This window comes from Cherax quadricarinatus, chromosome 8, assembly GCF_038502225.1.
Source record: "Cherax quadricarinatus isolate ZL_2023a chromosome 8, ASM3850222v1, whole genome shotgun sequence".
NCBI lineage: Eukaryota > Metazoa > Arthropoda > Malacostraca > Decapoda > Parastacidae > Cherax > Cherax quadricarinatus.
The window spans coordinates 24,205,169-24,223,338 of record NC_091299.1 but is presented as its reverse complement, the minus strand read 5'-3'; the positions used below and the strand labels follow the sequence as shown (position 1 = coordinate 24,223,338).

Here is an 18,170-nt window from a genome sequence, read left to right as displayed (position 1 = left end):
CTCTTTCTCTCCCTCTCCCTCTCTTTCTCCCTCTCTCTACCCTTTCTCTCCCCCTCACATTTCTCTCTCTCCCCCTTGGTCTTATCCCTCACCCCCATACTCTCTCCTCTCTCTCCCTCTTTCTACCCTTTCTCTCTCCTCTCTCTCCCTCTTTCTACCCTTTCTCTCTCTCCCCCACACCCTCTCCCTCCTCTACACATGTAGTAAAAGGTAGTACATAACTGGGTGAAAGAATGACTTGTTAACACACGCTAGTATTATAATTATTAGAACTACTCTCAGTGTTAATGGTATCTCATTAGTATTACGGATACACAGAAGTGAATTGTATTTCTGGGGCATATAAACAACTGACGTGCTCACACACACACACACGCGTGCACACACATACACACTCGGGGCCAGGAGCTGGGTCTCGACCCCTGAAACCACAACTAGGTGAGTACACACAGCTGATCCTTGGAATTTGACTGCCTCCCCCACAGACCTCTTACCTTTTCCCTCCCTCGCGTTTCTCTCTCTCATAGCCTTCTTCCCTCCTTTCTCCCTCTCTCTCTCTCTCTCTCCCTCTCCCTCTCCCTCTCTTTCTCCCTCTCTCTACCCTTTCTCTCCCCCCTCACATTTCTCTCCCTCCCCCTTGGTCTTATCCCTCACCCCCATACTCTCTCCTCTCTCTCCCTCTTTCTACCCTTTCTCTCTCCTCTCTCTCCCTCTTTCTACCCTCTCTCTCTCTCCCCCACACCCTCTCCCTCCTCTAGCCTTCTGTCTGTGGTAATAAAAAGTAAAAAAAAAAAAAAATAAAAAAAAAAAAAAAAAAAAAAAAAAAAAAATGGGTGGCCTTAGAGGACGGAAACCCAGAGATCTGGTGGACGAACCAGGGAGGAAAGACTGGGAGCTAGAGCTCCAAAAAAGGGAGGAAGAGTGGGGAAGGAAGATAGTAGAGCTTGGTAGGAAAATGGAGGAGCGGATAGCTGAAGAGTGCAGGAAGTGGGAAGTACAGGTCTTAGCAGCAGAAGCTAGGATACAGTGCTTAGAAGAGAAACTGCAAAGCCTGAAACAGATTAGAGAGACAAATGACAATTCAGGTGTGACATCAGGAAATTCAAAGTCAGGCGCAGACAAGGGGATGGTAAGCAACAACGGAGACATGCCGTACATGAAGGCCCTATCAGACCCACGTGGGGCCAGGGAAAAGACGACGAGCACACTAAGATCAAACGACAGGTCCGAAGACAATGAAGGTATACTATATGCAGAGATTCTAACAGCCAACTGCAGTAGCAAGGGACAGCTGGTCAGGAAAGACAGTCCACTGAGAATAGAAGTTTCAGATATGACAGGGACTGAAGGCAAGAACATGTCAATGGAAGGAAATAAAATGCCTCAGAGGACGCAGATGGAGACTCAGTGGGAGGAGGAAAGGGCGAGGTCAGTTTTTGTGTACGGGCTCCAAGAAGCCAAGGGGGCCAACTTTGAAGAAATAAAACAGGAGGAGAAAAAAATGATTGAAGGCATCATGAAAACAATAGGGGAGGGTAATATGACCCAGGTGACAAATTTTCAGAGAATTGGGTGGTTTGCGAGTGGAAGGATACGGCCTGTCAGAGTAACTTTCAAGGAAGAATCAGTTTGAACCAGGATTCTGCAAGAGAAAGCAAGACTGAGGGACAAAGAGGGGTACCAGAGAGTATACCTCGACCGCGACAGAACACAAGAAGAAAGGACTACACTGAAAGAGAGGGTACAGAGACGCAAGGAGGAACGAGAAGCAATGAAAATGAGCAGGACCCAGACACAGGAGGAAGGGCAAACACACCCCACAGAATCTCCCACCAAAAGACTCCACCCGCGACATTCCCAACGCAACTGAGCAACCTATACTACAACCCACTCACTGTTCCCTCTGCCACCAATCCCCATATCACAAACCTCACCCCAACAGCTGTCCCTTATGGGCATTCTGACCCCACCCCCATCAACACAAACCCCACCTACACCACAGCCCCATATAGGCCCCCACCAAGGCTCTCGCTCCCCCAACCCCAATATTCTTGCATGACCACAATGATAGAAAAGAAACTAAAGGTTTGGTACACAAACGCGGATGGAATAATGAATAAACATGAGGAGTGGAATGAAAGAATCAGTGAAAAATCCCCAGACATCATAGCAGTCACAGAAACAAAACTCGCTGAGACAATAACAGACACAATCTTCCCAACAGGATATCAGATCCTGAGGAAAGATAGAAGGAGTAGAGGGGGAGGAGGGGTTGCACTGCTCATAAAACACCGATGGGGATTTGAGGAAATGGAAGGAATGGACATGATTGGAGAAAGAGACTACATTGTAGGTACAATTCAGTCCGGAGAACACAAAGTAGTCATTGGAGTGATGTATAACCCACCACAGAACTGCAGGAGGCCAAGAGAGGAGTACGAAGAAAACAACAGGGTGATGGTGGACACACTGGCTGAGGTGGCAAGAAGAGCTCACTCGAGCAGAGCAAAGTTACTGGTAATGGGCGATTTCAACCACAGGGAGATCGACTGGGAAAACCTGGAGCCACATGGGGGTCCCGAAACATGGAGAGCCAAGATGATGGATGTGGTACTTGAAAACCTCATGCATCAACATGTCAGGGACACAACCAGAGAGAGAGGGGAGGATGAGCCAGCAAGACTGGATCTTGTGTTCACCCTGAGCAGTTCAGACATTGAGGACATCACTTATGAGAGGCCCCTTGGAGCTAGCGATCATGTGGTTCTGAGTTTTGACTATATAGTAGAGTTACAAGTGGAGAAGGTAACAGGAACTGAAGGGGACAGGCCAAACTATAAAAGGGGGGACTACACAGGTATGAGAAACTTCCTGCAGGAGGTTCAGTGGGACAGAGAAATGGTAGGAAAATCAGTAAACGAGATGATGGAATATGTGGCAACAAAGTGCAAGGAGGCAGAGGAAAGTTTTGTTCCCAAGGGAAACGGAAATAATAGGAAGACCCAAACGAGTCCTTGGTTTACCCGAAGGTGTAGGGAGGCAAAAACTAAGTGCAACAGAGAATGGAAAAGGTACAGGAGGCATAGGACCCAGGAAAACAAGGAGATTAGTAGAAGAGCCAGAAACGAGTATGCACAGATAAGGAGGGAGGCCCAGCGACAGTATGAAAACGACATAGCATCGAAAGTCAAATCTGACCCGAAACTGCTGTATAGCCACATTAGGAGGAAGACAACAGTCAAGGACCAGGTGATAAGGCTGAGGAAAGAAGGTGGAGAACTCACAAGAAACGATCAAGAGGTATGTGAGGAGCTCAACACGAGATTTAAGGAAGTATTTACAGTAGAGACAGGAAGGAATCTGGGGGGACAGACCAGATGGGGACACCAGCAAGGAATACACCAACAAGTGTTGGACGACATACATACAGATGAGGAGGAGGTGAAGAAACTGCTAAGGGACATCGATACCTCAAAGGCAATGGGACCAGACAACATCTCCCCGTGGGTCCTTAGAGAGGGAGCAGATATGTTGTGCGTGCCACTTACAACAATCTTCAACACATCCCTGGAAACTGGGCAACTACCTGAGGTATGGAAGACGGCAAATGTAGTTCCCATTTTTAAAAAAGGAGACAGAAAAGAGGCACTAAACTATAGACCTGTGTCATTGACGTGTATAGTATGCAAAATTATGGAGAAGATTATCAGGAGGAGAGTGGTGGAGCACCTGGAACGGAACAGGAGTATAAATGCCAACCAGCACGGATTCACGGAAGGCAAATCCTGTGTCACAAACCTGCTGGAGTTTTATGATAAAATAACAGAAGTAAGACAAGAGAGAGAGGGGTGGGTTGATTGCATCTTCTTGGACTGCAAGAAGGCCTTTGACACAGTTCCTCACAAGAGATTAGTGCAGAAGCTAGAGCATCAGGCGCATATAACAGGAAGGGCACTGCAATGGATCAGAGAATACCTGACAGGGAGGCAACAACGAGTCATGGTACGTAATGATGTATCACAGTGGGCACCTGTGACGAGCGGGGTCCCACAGGGGTCGGTCCTAGGACCAGTGCTATTTTTGGTATATGTGAACGACATGACGGAAGGGTTAGACTCAGAAGTGTCCCTGTTTGCAGATGATGTGAAGTTAATGAGGAGAATTAAATCTGATGAGGACCAGGCAGGACTTCAAAGAGACCTGGACAGACTGGACACCTGGTCCAACAAATGGCTTCTCGAATTTAATCCTGCCAAATGCAAAGTCATGAAGATAGGGGAAGGGCACAGAAGACCACAGACAGAGTATAGGCTAGGTGGCCAAAGACTGCAAACCTCACTCAAGGAGAAAGATCTTGGGGTGAGTATAACACCGAGCATGTCTCCGGAAGCACACATCAATCAGATAACTGCTGCAGCATATGGGCGCCTGGCAAACCTGAGAACAGCATTCCGATACCTTAGTAAGGAATCATTCAAGACACTGTACACCGTGTATGTCAGGCCCATACTGGAGTATGCAGCACCTGTTTGGAACCCACACTTGATAAAGCACGTCAAGAAACTAGAGAAAGTACAAAGGTTTGCGACAAGGTTAGTTCCAGAGCTAAGGGGAATGTCCTATGAAGAAAGATTAAGGGAAATCGGCCTGACCACACTGGAGGACAGGAGGGTCAGGGGAGACATGATAACGACATATAAAATACTGCGTGGAATAGACAAGGTGGACAAAGACAGGATGTTCCAGGGAGGGGACACAGAAACAAGAGGCCACAATTGGAAGTTGAAGACACAAATGAGTCAGAGAGATAGTAGGAAGTATTTCTTCAGTCATAGAGTTGTAAGGCAGTGGAATAGCCTAGAAAATGACGTAGTGGAGGCAGGAACCATACACAGTTTTAAGACGAGGTTTGATAAAGCTCATGGAGCGGGGAGAGAGAGGGCCTAGTAGCAACCGGTGAAGAGGCGGGGCCAGGAGCTAGGACTCGACCCCTGCAACCACAAATAGGTGAGTACAAATAGGTGAGTACACACACACATACATACACACATACACATACACACACACATACACACACATACACATACACACACACACACACACACACACACACACACACACACACACACACACACACACACACACACACACACACACACACACACACACACACACACACACACAGAAAATGACGTAGTGGAGGCAGGAACCATACACAGTTTTAAGACGAGGTTTGATAAAGCTCATGGAGCGGGGAGAGAGAGGGCCTAGTAGCAACCGGTGAAGAGGCGGGGCCAGGAGCTAGGACTCGACCCCTGCAACCACAAATAGGTGAGTACAAATAGGTGAGTACACACACACACACACACACATACACACACACACATACACACACACACATACACATACACATACACATACATACACACACACATACACACACACACACACATACACACACACACATACACATACACATACACACACACATACACACACATACACATACACATACACACACACATACACACACACATACGCATACACATACACACACACACACACATACCTGTGTTCTACGCACGCACTGGAAGAACTCCACCTCGTGAGAGGCCCTGCAGGCTGGAGTGAGCTGTGGTGAGTGGCTGGCACTGAAGCAGGCAGCCTGGCAGGCTGGCACGAGTGCCAGCCTGCAGCACGGACGACCCCACCAACCACCACTTTCTGTCACACCTGTTAACAACACCATACACTCATATAATAATAATAATAATAATAATAATAATAATAATAATAATAATAATAATAATAATAATAAATAGGTAGTAATAGCATTTTGATAAACTATGAGTAGATGAGAGAAAGAGGTATACACACCTGTCAGTGTATGATTTAGACACGTCCAGTACTCCTTCTGAAACATATACATACACAAGTTTATATACTGTATAAGAATACATCTAATACACAAAAGAGCTACTGTATTGATAAATGTATATTTTGTCAACAATATACCAAAACCACTAACCTTAAAATAGATCTTACAATAATATAAATCGCCTATATATATATATATATATATATATATATATATATATATATATATATATATATATATATATGCACTCACCAGGTGGAAGATACAGGTACTCATCAGGTAGGAGGTACAGTACTCACCAGATGGGAGGGGCAGGTAGCAGCCAGCTGAGCCAGGTACTCACCAGGTGGGAGGGGCAGGTACTCACCAGGTGGGAGGGGCAGGTAGCAGCCAGCTGGGCCAGGTACTCACCAGGTGGGAGGGGCAGGTAGCAGCCAGCTGGGCCAGGTACTCACCAGATGGGAGTGGCAGGTACTCACTAGGTGGGAGGGGCAGGTAGCAGCCAGCTGGGCCAGGTACTCACCAGGTGGGAGGGGCAGGTAGCAGCCAGCTGGGCCAGGTACTCACCAGGTGGGAGGGGCAGGTAGCAGCCACCTGGGCCAGGTACTAACCAAGTGGGAGGGGCAGGTAGCAGCCAGCTGGGCCAGGTACTTACCAGGTGGGAGGGGCAGGTAGCTGCCAGCTGGGCCAGGTACTCACCAGGTGGGAGGGGCAGGTAGCAGCCATCTGGGCCAGGTACTCACCAGGTGGGAGAGGCAGGTAGCAGCCAGCTGGGCCAGGTATTTACCAGGTGGGAGGGGCAGGTAGCAGCCAGCTGGGCAAGGTACTCACCAGGTGGGAGGGGCAGGTAGCAGCCAGCTGGGCCAGGTACTTACCAGGTGGGAGGGGCAGGTAGCAGCCAGCTGGGCAAGGTACTCACCAGGTGGGAGGGGCAGGTAGCAGCCAGCTGGGCAAGGTACTCACCAGGTGGGAGGGGCAGGTAGCAGCCAGCTGGGCCAGGTACTTACCAGGTGGGAGGGGCAGGTAGCAGCCAGGTGGGCAAGGTACTCACCAGGTGGGAGGGGCAGGTAGCAGCCAGCTGGGCAAGGTACTCACCAGGTGGGAGGGGCAGGTAGTAGCCAGCTGGGCCAGGTAATCCTCACTGTGCTCAACCAACTTCCAGAGTGGCACCTGCAACACAACCAATAAACCAACCACAATGTCAACTTGCAGAATAAAAGGGGGGGGGGAGAGGAGGTTGATAAATAAGGGAGGGAGGCAAGGAAGAAGGAGGCAAGAGAGAAGCAAGAAACACGGGAATGAGGAGAGACGAGAATGAGTGTCAGAAGAGTGGATGAGGAAGTGAGGCTGGACACCTTGAGGGGGCGTGGGAGTGGGCGTGGGAGTGGGAGTGGGCGTGGGAAAACGTGTGGTCTATTATCTGTCTAGTAGTTTTAGAAATTGTGTGACGTTGATTACATGAATTAGAATAATTGTTGGAAAGACCTGACTACCATGATAGTAGTACTGACTACCATGATAGTAGTACTGACTACCATGATAGTAGTACTGACTACCATGATAGTAGTACTGACTACCATGATAGTAGCACTGACTACCATGATAGTAGTACTGACTACCATGATAGTAGTACTGATTACCATGATAGTAGTACTGACTACCATGATAGTAGTACTGACTACCATGATAGTAGTACTGACTACCATGATAGTAGCACTGACTACCATGATAGTAGTACTGACTACCATGATAGTAGTACAGACTACCATGATAGTAGTACTGACTACCATGATAGTAGTACTGACTACCATGATAGTAGTACTGACTACCATGATAGTAGCACTGACTACCATGATAGTAGTACTGACTACCATGATAGTAGTACTGACTACCATGATAGTAGCACTGACTACCATGATAGTAGTACTGACTACCATGATAGTAGTACTGACTACCATGATAGTAGCACTGACTACCATGATAATAGTACTGACTACCATGATAGTAGCACTGACTACCATGATAGTAGTACTGACTACCATGATAGTAGTACTGACTACCATGATAGTAGTACTGACTACCATGATAGTAGTACTGACTACCATGATAGTAGTACTGACTTCCATGATAGTAGCACTGACTACCATGATAGTAGCACTGACTACCATGATAGTAGTACTGACTACCATGATAGTAGCACTGACTACCATGATAGTAGCACTGACTACCATGATAGTAGCACTGACTACCATGATAGTAGTACTGACTACCATGATAGTAGTACTGACTACCATGATAGTCAGTAGCACTGACTACCATGATAGTACTACTGACTACCATGATAGTAGTACTGACTACCATGATAGTAGTACTGACTACCATGACAGTAGTACTGACTACCATGATAGTCAGTAGTACTGACTACCATGATAGTAGTACTGACTACCATGATAGTAGCACTGACTACTATGATAGTTAGTAGTACTGACTACCATGATAGTAGTACTGACTACCATGATAGTAGTACTGACTACCATGATAGTAGTACTGACTACCATGATAGTAGTACTGACTACCATGATAGTAGCACTGACTACCATGATAATCAGTACTACTGACTACCATGATAGTCAGTAGTACTGACTACCATGACAGTAGCACTGACTACCATTATAGTCAGTAGTACTGACTACCATGATAGTCAGTAGTACTGACTACCATTATAGTCAGTAGTACTGACTACCATGATAGTAGCACTGACTACCATTATAGTCAGTAGTACTGACTACCATGATAGTCAGTAGTACTGACTACCATGATAGTCAGTAGTACTAGCTACCATGATACTAGTACTGACTAACATGATAGTCAGTAATACTGACTACCATGATAGTCAGTAGTACTGACTACTATGATAGTAGCACTGACTACCATGATAGTCAGTAGTACTGACTACCATGATAGTCAGTAGTACTGACTACCATGATAGTCAGTAGTACTGACTACCATGATAGACAGTAGTGCTGACTACCATGATAGTAGCACTGACTACCATGATAATCAGTACTACTGACTACCATGATAGTCAGTAGTACTGACTACCATGATAGTAGCACTGACTACCATGATAGTCAGTAGTACTGACTACCATGATAGTAGTACTGACTACCATGATAGTAGTACTGACTATCATGATAGTCAGTAGTACTGACTACCATGATAGTAGCACTGACTACCATGACAGTAGCACTGACTACCATGATAATCAGTACTACTGACTACCATGATAGTCAGTAGTACTGACTACCATGATAGTAGCACTGACTACCATGATAGTCAGTAGTACTGACTACCATGATAGTAGTACTGACTACCATGATAGTAGTACTGACTATCATGATAGTCAGTAGTACTGACTACCATGATAGTAGCACTGACTACCATGATAGTCAGTAGTGCTGACTACCATGATAGTCAGTAGTACTGACAACCATGATAGCCAGTAGTACTAGCTACCATGATACTAGTACTGACTACCATGATAGTCAGTAGTACTGTCTACCATGATAGTCAGTAGTACTAGCTACCATGATACTAGTACTGATTACCATGATAGTCAGTAGTACTGACTACCATGATAGTAGCACTGACTACCATGATAGTAGCACTGACTACCATGATAGTCAGTAGTACTGACTACCATGATAGTCAGTAGTACTGACTACCATGATAGTAGCACTGACTACCATGATAGTCAGTAGCACTGACTACCATGATAGTCAGTAGTACTGACTACCATGATAGTAGTACTGAGTACCATGATAGTAGTACTGACTACCATGATAGTAGTACTGACTACCATGATAGTCAGTAGTACTGACTACCATGATAGTCAGTAGTACTGACTACCATGATAGTCAGTAGTACTGACTACCATGATAGTAGCACTGGCTACCATGATAATCAGTACTACTGACTACCATGACAGTCAGTAGTACTGACTATCATGATAGTCAGTAGTACTGACTACCATGATAGTAGTACTGACTACCATGATAGTGGTACTGACTACCATGATAGTGAGTAGTGCTGACTACCATGATAGTGAATAGTACTGACTACCATGATAGTCAGTAGTACTGACTACCATGATAGTAGCACTGACTACCATGATAGTCAGTAGTACTGACTACCATGATAGTCAGCACTGACTACCATGATAGTCAGTAGCACTGACTACCATGATAGTCAGTAGTACTAGCTACCATGATACTAGTACTGACTACCATGATAGTCAGTAGTACTGACTACCATGATAGTAGTACTGACTACCATGATAGTCAGTAGCACTGACTACCATGATAGTCAGTAGTACTAGCTACCATGATACTAGTACTGACTACCATGATAGTCAGTAGTACTGACTACCATGATAGTCAGTAGTACTGACTACCATGATAGTCAGTAGTACTGACTACCATGATAGTAGCACTGACTACCATAATAGTCAGTAGTACTGACTACCATGATAGTAGTACTGACTACCATGATAGTAGTACTGACTACCATGATAGTAGTACTGATTACTATGATAGTAGTACTGACTACCTTGATAGTAGTACTGACTACCATGATAGTCAGTAGTACTGACTACCATGATAGTAGCACTGACTACCATGAGAGTCAGTAGTACTGACTACCATGATAGTCAGTAGTACTGACTACCATGATAGTCAGTAGTACTGACTACCATGATAGTCAGTAATACTGACTACCATGATAGTAGTACTGACTACCATGATAGTCAGTAATACTGACTACCACGATAGTCAGTAGTACTGACTACCATGATAGTAGTACTAGCTACCATGAAACTAGTACTGACTACCATGATAGTCAGTAGTACTGACAACCATGATAGTCAGTGGTACTGAGTACCATGATAGTAGCACTTACTACCATGATAGTCAGTAGTACTGACTATCATGATAGTAGTTCTGACTACCATGATAGTCAGTAGTACTGACTACCATGACAGTCAGTAGTACTGACTACCATGATAGTCAGTAGTACTGACTACCATGATAGTCATAAGTACTGACTACTATGATAGTCAGTAGTACTGACAACCATGATAGTCAGTGGTACTGAGTACCATGATAGTAGCACTTACTACCATGATAGTCAGTAGTACTGACTATCATGATAGTAGTTCTGACTACCATGATAGTCAGTAGTACTGACTACCATGATAGTAGTACTGACTACCATGATAGTCAGTAGTACTGACTACCATGATAGTCAGTAGTACTGACTACTATGATAGTAGTACTGACTACCATAATAGTCAGTAGTACTGACTTCCATGATAGTAATACTGACTACCATGATAGTAGTACTGACTACCATGATAGTAGCACTGACTACCATGATAGTAGCACTAACTACAATGATAGTAGCACTGACTACCATGATAGTCAGTAGCAGTGACTACCATGATAGTAGCACTAACTACCATGATAGTAGCACTGACTACCATGAAAGTCAGAAGCACTAACTACCATGATACTCAGTAGTACTGACTACCATGATAGTAGCACTTTCTACCGCGATAGTAGAAGTTGACTACCATGATAGCACTGATTACCATGATATTCAGTAGCACTATCTACCATGATAGTAGCACTGACTACCATGATAGTACTACTAACTACCATGAGAGTAGCACTAACTACCATGATAGTAGCACTAACTACCATGATAGTCAGTAGCACTAACTACCATGATAGTCAGTAGTACTGACTACCATAATAGTAGCACTGTCTCCAATGATAGTAGCAGCTGACTACCATGACAGTAGCACTGACTACCATGATAGTAGCAGCTGACTACCATGATAGTAGCACTGACTACCATGATAGCACTGACTACCATTAGATAGCAGCTGACTACCATGATAGCCAGTACCAGACTCTCCTTGTGCTTGCCTGGTCCTGGACCAGACTCTCTTGGTGCTTGCCTGGTCTAAGACCAGACTCTCCTGGTGCTTGCCTGATCCTGGACCAGACTCTCCTAGTCCTTGCCTAGTCCTGGACCAAACTCTCTTGGTTCTTGCCTAGTCCCGGACCAGACTCTCTTGGTGCTTGCCTGGTCCTGGACCAGACTCTCCTGGTGCTTGCCTAGTCCTGGACCAGACTCTCTTGGTGCTTGCCTGGTCCTGGACCAGACTCTACTGGTGCTTACCTGGTCCTGGACCAGAGTCTCCTGGTGCTTGCCTAGTCCTGGACCCGACTCTCCTAGTGCTTACCTGGTCCTGGACCAGACTCTCCTGGTGCTTTTCTGGTCCTGAACCAGTCTCTCCTGGTGCTTGCCTCGTCCTGGTCCAGACTCTCTTGGTGCTTGTCTGGTCCTGGATCAGACTCTCCTGGTGCTTGCCTGGTCCAAGCCAGAACACTGCCACAATGCAAGGTTCGGTTCACCTACACACTACTCGCTTCCTTCCTCATAACTGACACAGAGATAAATAAATCACAACACTGTATCTTCCTGTGTAAGCGACACTAGAGTTTACATGAGAGCGGCGTCCATTCAAAACACTGGAAATCTCCCAGCTGATGTAAACCAAATCTTCCAGTGGGCCACTGACAACATCAATGTTCAGTGGGGACAAATTTCAGTTACTCCGTTACGGAAATATTGAGGAATTAATCGCAAGAACGGCGTGTAAAAGTTAAGTTTATTCAGGTATACATGTTTACAGTTACATGAATTATCATACATAGCAGCATCTGCAACAAGATCACAGTAAACAGGTGATATCACACTATGCAGAATAAACACTGTGATAAAAATTGTGAAATTCCAAGCGGTTTCGTGATTTCTCACATTATCAAGGATCTATAAAAATAAAAGAGTAACAGGACGGCATATAAGCTGTGTTTCGAGGATCCTTGACGACCTACATCATCATGAAAAGTTAGGTGTTGTGAGGCGGTAGCGAGGTGTAGTTCCTTGATAATGTGAGAAATCACGAAAGCTCTTGGAATTTCACTATTTTTTCACAGTGGGTATTCTGCATAGCAGCATATGTGTAAATTACCTTGGATAACCCAGACAAACTGACATTTTTTCCATTGAACTCCTTTATTAATTCTAACCACTTACTAGAACGGACAAAAAATAACGTGAAGGGTTTAGAAATAAAGTTAGTGGAGCGTTGCTATTTCCTGTGTACTTGAACGATATGAGGGAAGGGATAGTCAGTGATGTCCCTGTTCGTAGATGATGTGAGACTAATGAGGGGAATACAAGCAGACGATAACCAGGAATGACTACAAGTGGACCTAGACAGTCTGCAGGTCTGGTCTGACAAGTGGCTGCTAGAATTTAATCCCACCAAGTGCAAATTCATGAAGCTTGGGGGATGGCAAGGAATATCGAAGACGGAGCACAGGCTCGAGAGACAAAGGCAACAAATCTCACTCAAGGAGGAGAGTAGGATCAGTAAAGCACCGAACATATAACTTGAGGAGCACATCAACCAAATAACAGCTGCAGTAAACGTGCACCTGGAAAATGTAGCCCTGTAAGAAGACTCCTGCTGGAGGTGACAACAACGGCAGATGCAGCACCGCTAGTTGACTCCTGCTGGAGGTGTCATCAACAGCAGATGCAGCACCGCTAGTAGACTCCTGCTGGAGGTGTCAACAACAGCAGATGCAGCACTGCCAGCAGACTCCGACTGGAGGTGTCAACAACAGCAGGTGCAGCACTGCTAGTAGACTCCTGCTGGAGGTGTCAACAACAGCAAAAGCAGCACTGTTAGCAGACTCCTGCTGGATGTGTCAACAATAGCAGATGCAGCACTGCTAGTAGACTCCTGCAGGAGGTGTCAACAACAGCAGGTGCAGCACTGCTAGTAGACTCCTGCTGGAGGTGTCAACAACAGCAGATGCAGCACTGGTAGTAGACTACTGCTGGAGGTGTCAACAACAGCAGGTGCAGCACTGCTACTACGCTCATCTGCTGGAGGTGTCAGCAACAGCTGATGCAGCACTGACAGTAGACTCCTGCTGGAAGTGACAACAACAGTAGGGGCAGATATTGCTAGTAGACTCCTGCTGGAGGTGACAACAACAGCAGGTGCAGCACTGCTAGTAGGATCCTGCTGGAGGTGTCAACAACAGCTGATGCAGCACTGTTAGTAGACTCCTGCTGAAGGTGCCAACAACAGTACGTGCAGATATTGCTAGTAGACTCCTGCTGAAGGTGTCAGCAACAGCAGGTGCAGCACTGCCAGCAGACTCCTGCTGGAGGTGTCAACAACAGCAGGTGCAGCACTGCTAGTAGACTCCTGCTGGAGGTGTCAGCAACAGCAGGTGCAGCACTGCTAGTAGACTCCTGCTGGGGTGTCAACAACAGCAGGTGCAGCACTGCTACTACGCTCCTGCTGGAGGTGTCACCAACATCTGATGCAGCACTGCTAGTAAACTCCTGCTGGAGGTGACAACAACAATAGGTTCAGATATTGCTAGTAGACTCCTGCTGGAGGTGTCAGCAACAGCAGGTGCAGCACTGCTAGTAGGCTCCTGCTGGAGGTGTCAACAACAGCAGGTGCAGCACTGCTAGTAGACTCCTGCTGGAGGTGTCACCAACAGCTGATGCATCACTGCTAGTAGACTCCTGCTGGAAGAGACAACAACAGTAGGTGCAGATATTGCTAGTAGACTCCTGCTGGAGGTGTCAACAACAGCAGGTGCAGCACTGCTAGTAGACTCCTGCTGGAGGTGTCAACAACAGCAGATGCAGCACTGCTAGTAGACTCCTGTTGGAGGTGTCAACAACAGCAGGTGCAGCACTGCTAGAAGACTCCTGCTGGAGGTGTCAACAACAGCAGATGCAGCACTGCTAGTAGACTCCTGCTGGAGGTGTCAACAACAGCAGATGCAGCACTGCTAGTAGACTCCTGCTGGAGGTGTCAACAACAGCAGATGCAGCACTGCTAGTAGACTCCTGCTGGAGGTGTCAACAACAGCAGGTGCAGCACTGCTAGTAGACTCCTGCTGGAGGTGTCAGCAACAGCAGGTGCAGCACTGCTAGTAGACTCCTGCTGGAGGTGTCAACAACAGCAGGTGCAGCACTGCTACTACGCTCCTGCTGGAGGTGTCACCAACAGCTGATGCATCACTGCTAGTAGACTCCTGCTGGAAGAGACAACAACAATAGGTGCAGATATTGCTAGTAGACTCCTGCTGGAGGTGTCAACAACAGCACGTGCAGCACTGCTAGTAGGCTCTTGCTGGAGGTGTCAACAACAGCAGGTGCAGCACTGTTAGTAGACTCCTGCTGGAGATGTCAACAACAGCAGGTGCAGCACTCTAGTAGACTTCTGCTGGAAGTGTCAGCAACAGCAGGTGCAGCACTGCTAGTAGACTCCTGCTGGAGGTGTCAACAACAGCAGGTGCAGCACTGCTAGTAGACTCCTGCTGGAGGTGTCAACAACAGCAGATGCAGCACTGCTACTAGACTCCTGCTGGAGGTGTCAACAACAGCAGATGCAGCACTGCTAGTAGACTCCTGCTGGAGGTGTCAACAACAGCAGATGCAGCACTGCTAGTAGACTCCAGCTGGACGTGTCAACAACAGCAGGTGCAGCACTGCTAGTAGACTCCAGCTGGAGGTGTCAACAACAGCAGATGCAGCACTGCTAGTAGACTCCAGCTGGAGGTGTCAACAACAGCAGATGCAGCACTGCTAGTAGACTCCTGCTGGAAGTGTCAACAACAGCAGATGCAGCACTGCTAGTAGACTCCTGCTGGAGGTGTCAACAACAGCAGATGCAGCACTGCTAGTAGACTCCTGCTGGAGGTGACAACAACAGCAGATGCAGCACTGCTAGTAGGCTCCTGCTGGAGGTGTCAACAACAGCAGGTGCAGCACTGCTAGTAGACTCCTGCTGGAGGTGTCAACAACAGCAGGTGCAGCACTGCTAGTAGACTCCTGCTGGAGGTGTCAACAACAGCAGGTGCAGCACTGCTAGTAGGCTACTGCTGGAGGTGTCAACAACAGCAGGTGCAGCACTGCTAGTAGACTCCTGCTGAAGGTGTCAACAACAGCAGGTGCAGCACTGCTAGTAGACTCCTGCTGGAGGTGTCAACAACAGCAGATGCAGCACTGCTAGTAGACTCCTGCTGGAGGTGTCAACAACAGCAGGTGCAGCACTGCTAGTAGACTCCTGCTGGAGGTGTCAACAACAGCAGGTGCAGCACTGCTAGTAGACTTCTGCTGGAGGTGTCAACAACAGCAGATGCAGCACTGCTAGTAGACTTCTGCTGGAGGTGTCAACAACAGCAGATGCAGCACTGCTAGTAGACTCCTGCTGGAGGTGTCACCAACAGCTGATGCATCACTGCTAGTAGACTCCTGCTGGAAGAGACAACAACAGTAGGTGCAGATATTGCTAGTAGACTCCTGCTGGAGGTGTCAACAACAGCAGGTGCAGCACTGTTAGTAGACTCCTGCTGGAGGTGTCAACAACAGCAGATGCAGCACTGCTAGTAGACTCCTGCTGGAGGTGTCAGGAAAAGCAGGTGCAGCACTGCTAGAAGACTTCTGCTGGAGGTGTCAACAACAGCAGATGCAGCACTGGTAGTAGACTCTAGCTGGAGGTGTCAACAACAGCAGGTGCAGCACTGCTAGTAGACTCTTGCTGGAGGTGTCAACAACAGCAGATGCAGCACTGCTAGTAGACTCCTGCTGAAGGTGTCAACAACAGCAGGTGCAGCACTGCTAGTAGACTCCTGCTGGAGGTGTCAACAACAGCAGATGCAGCACTGCTAGTAGACTCCTGCTGGAGGTGTCAACAACAGCAGATGCAGCACTGCTAGTAGACACCTGCTGGAGGTGTCAACAACAGCAGGTGCAGCACTGCTAGTAAACTCCTGCTGGAGGTGTCAACAACAGCAGATGCAGCACTGCTAGTAGACTCCTGCCGGAGGTGTCAACAACAGCAGATGCAGCACTGCTAGTAGACTCCTGCTGGAGGTGTCAACAACAGCAGATGCAGCACTGCTAGTAGACTCCTGCTACAATCCATCAGTGTACATAACTTGTGATAAATTAGTGCAGACAGTTAAGCTTCTTAAGCTGACATCTTTACAAGTGACTGAAGAAATGTATTACTAGTGGCAACCTTGATGGTAGGGACATCCAGGTGTGTGGTATTACTAGTGGCAACCTTGATGGTAGGGACATCCAGGTGTGTGGTATTACTAGTGACAACCTTGATGGTAGGGACGCCCAGGTGTGTGGTATTACTAGTGGCAACCTTAATGGTAGGGACGTCCAGGTGAGTGGTATTACTAGTGGCAACCTTGATGGTAGGGACGTCCAGGTGAGTGGTGTTACTAGTGGCAACCTTGATGGTAGGGACGCCCAGGTCAGTGGTATTACTAGTGGCAACCTTGATGGTAGGGACGTCCAGGTGAGTGGTATTACTAGTAGCAACCTTGATGGTAGGGACGCCCAGGTGTGTGGTATTACTAGTGGCAACCTTGATGGTAGGGACGCCCAGGTGTGTGGTATTACTAGTGGCAACCTTGATGGTAGGGACGCCCAGATGTGTGGTATTACTAGTGGCAACCTTGATGGTAGGGACGTCCAGGTGAGTGGTATTACTAGCAGCAACCTTGTGGTAGGGACGCCCAGGTGTGTGGTATTACTAGTGGCAACCTTGATGGTAGGGACGTCCAGGTGAGTGGTATTACTAGCAGCAACCTTGTGGTAGGGACGCCCAGGTGTGTGGTATTACTAGTGGCAACCTTGATGGTAGGGACGCCCAGGTGTGTGGTATTACTAGTGGGAACCTTGATGGTAGGGACGTCCAGGTGAGTGGTATTACTAGTGGCAACCTTGATGGTAGGGACGCCCAGGTGTGTGGTATTACTAGTGGCAACCTTGATGGCAGGGACGCCCAGGTGTGTGGTATTACTAGTGGCAACCTTGATGGTAGGGACGCCCAGGTGTGTGGTATTACTAGTGGCAACCTTGATGGTAGGGACGTTCAGGTGAGTGGTATTACTAGTGGCAACCTTGATGGTAGGGACGCCCAGGTGTGTGGTATTACTAGTGGCAACCTTGATGGTAGGGACGTCCAGGTGTGTGGTATTACTAGTGGCAACCTTGATGGTAGGGACGCCCAGGTGTGTGGTATTACTAGTGGCAACCTTGATGGTAGAGACGTCCAGGTGAGTGGTATTACTAGTGGCAACTTTGATGGTAGGGACGCCCAGGT

The 18,170-nt window shown here is 47.2% G+C and overlaps 1 protein-coding gene across 3 annotated transcripts in view; it reads right to left on the bottom strand.

The window, feature by feature from the left end:
- Reck (Reversion-inducing-cysteine-rich protein with kazal motifs) overlaps positions 1-18,170 on the bottom strand; it is a 230,510-nt gene that overhangs the window by 82,217 nt on the left and 130,123 nt on the right. For all 3 annotated transcript variants that reach the window (XM_070082959.1, XM_070082961.1, XM_070082962.1), the window contains 3 exons: positions 6,974-7,048; positions 5,878-5,914; positions 5,570-5,733 (listed from right to left, as the gene is read on the bottom strand). In XM_070082959.1, coding sequence (XP_069939060.1) covers positions 5,570-5,733; positions 5,878-5,914; positions 6,974-7,048 — 276 coding nt within the window. The remainder of the gene's footprint in view (positions 1-5,569; positions 5,734-5,877; positions 5,915-6,973; positions 7,049-18,170) is intronic.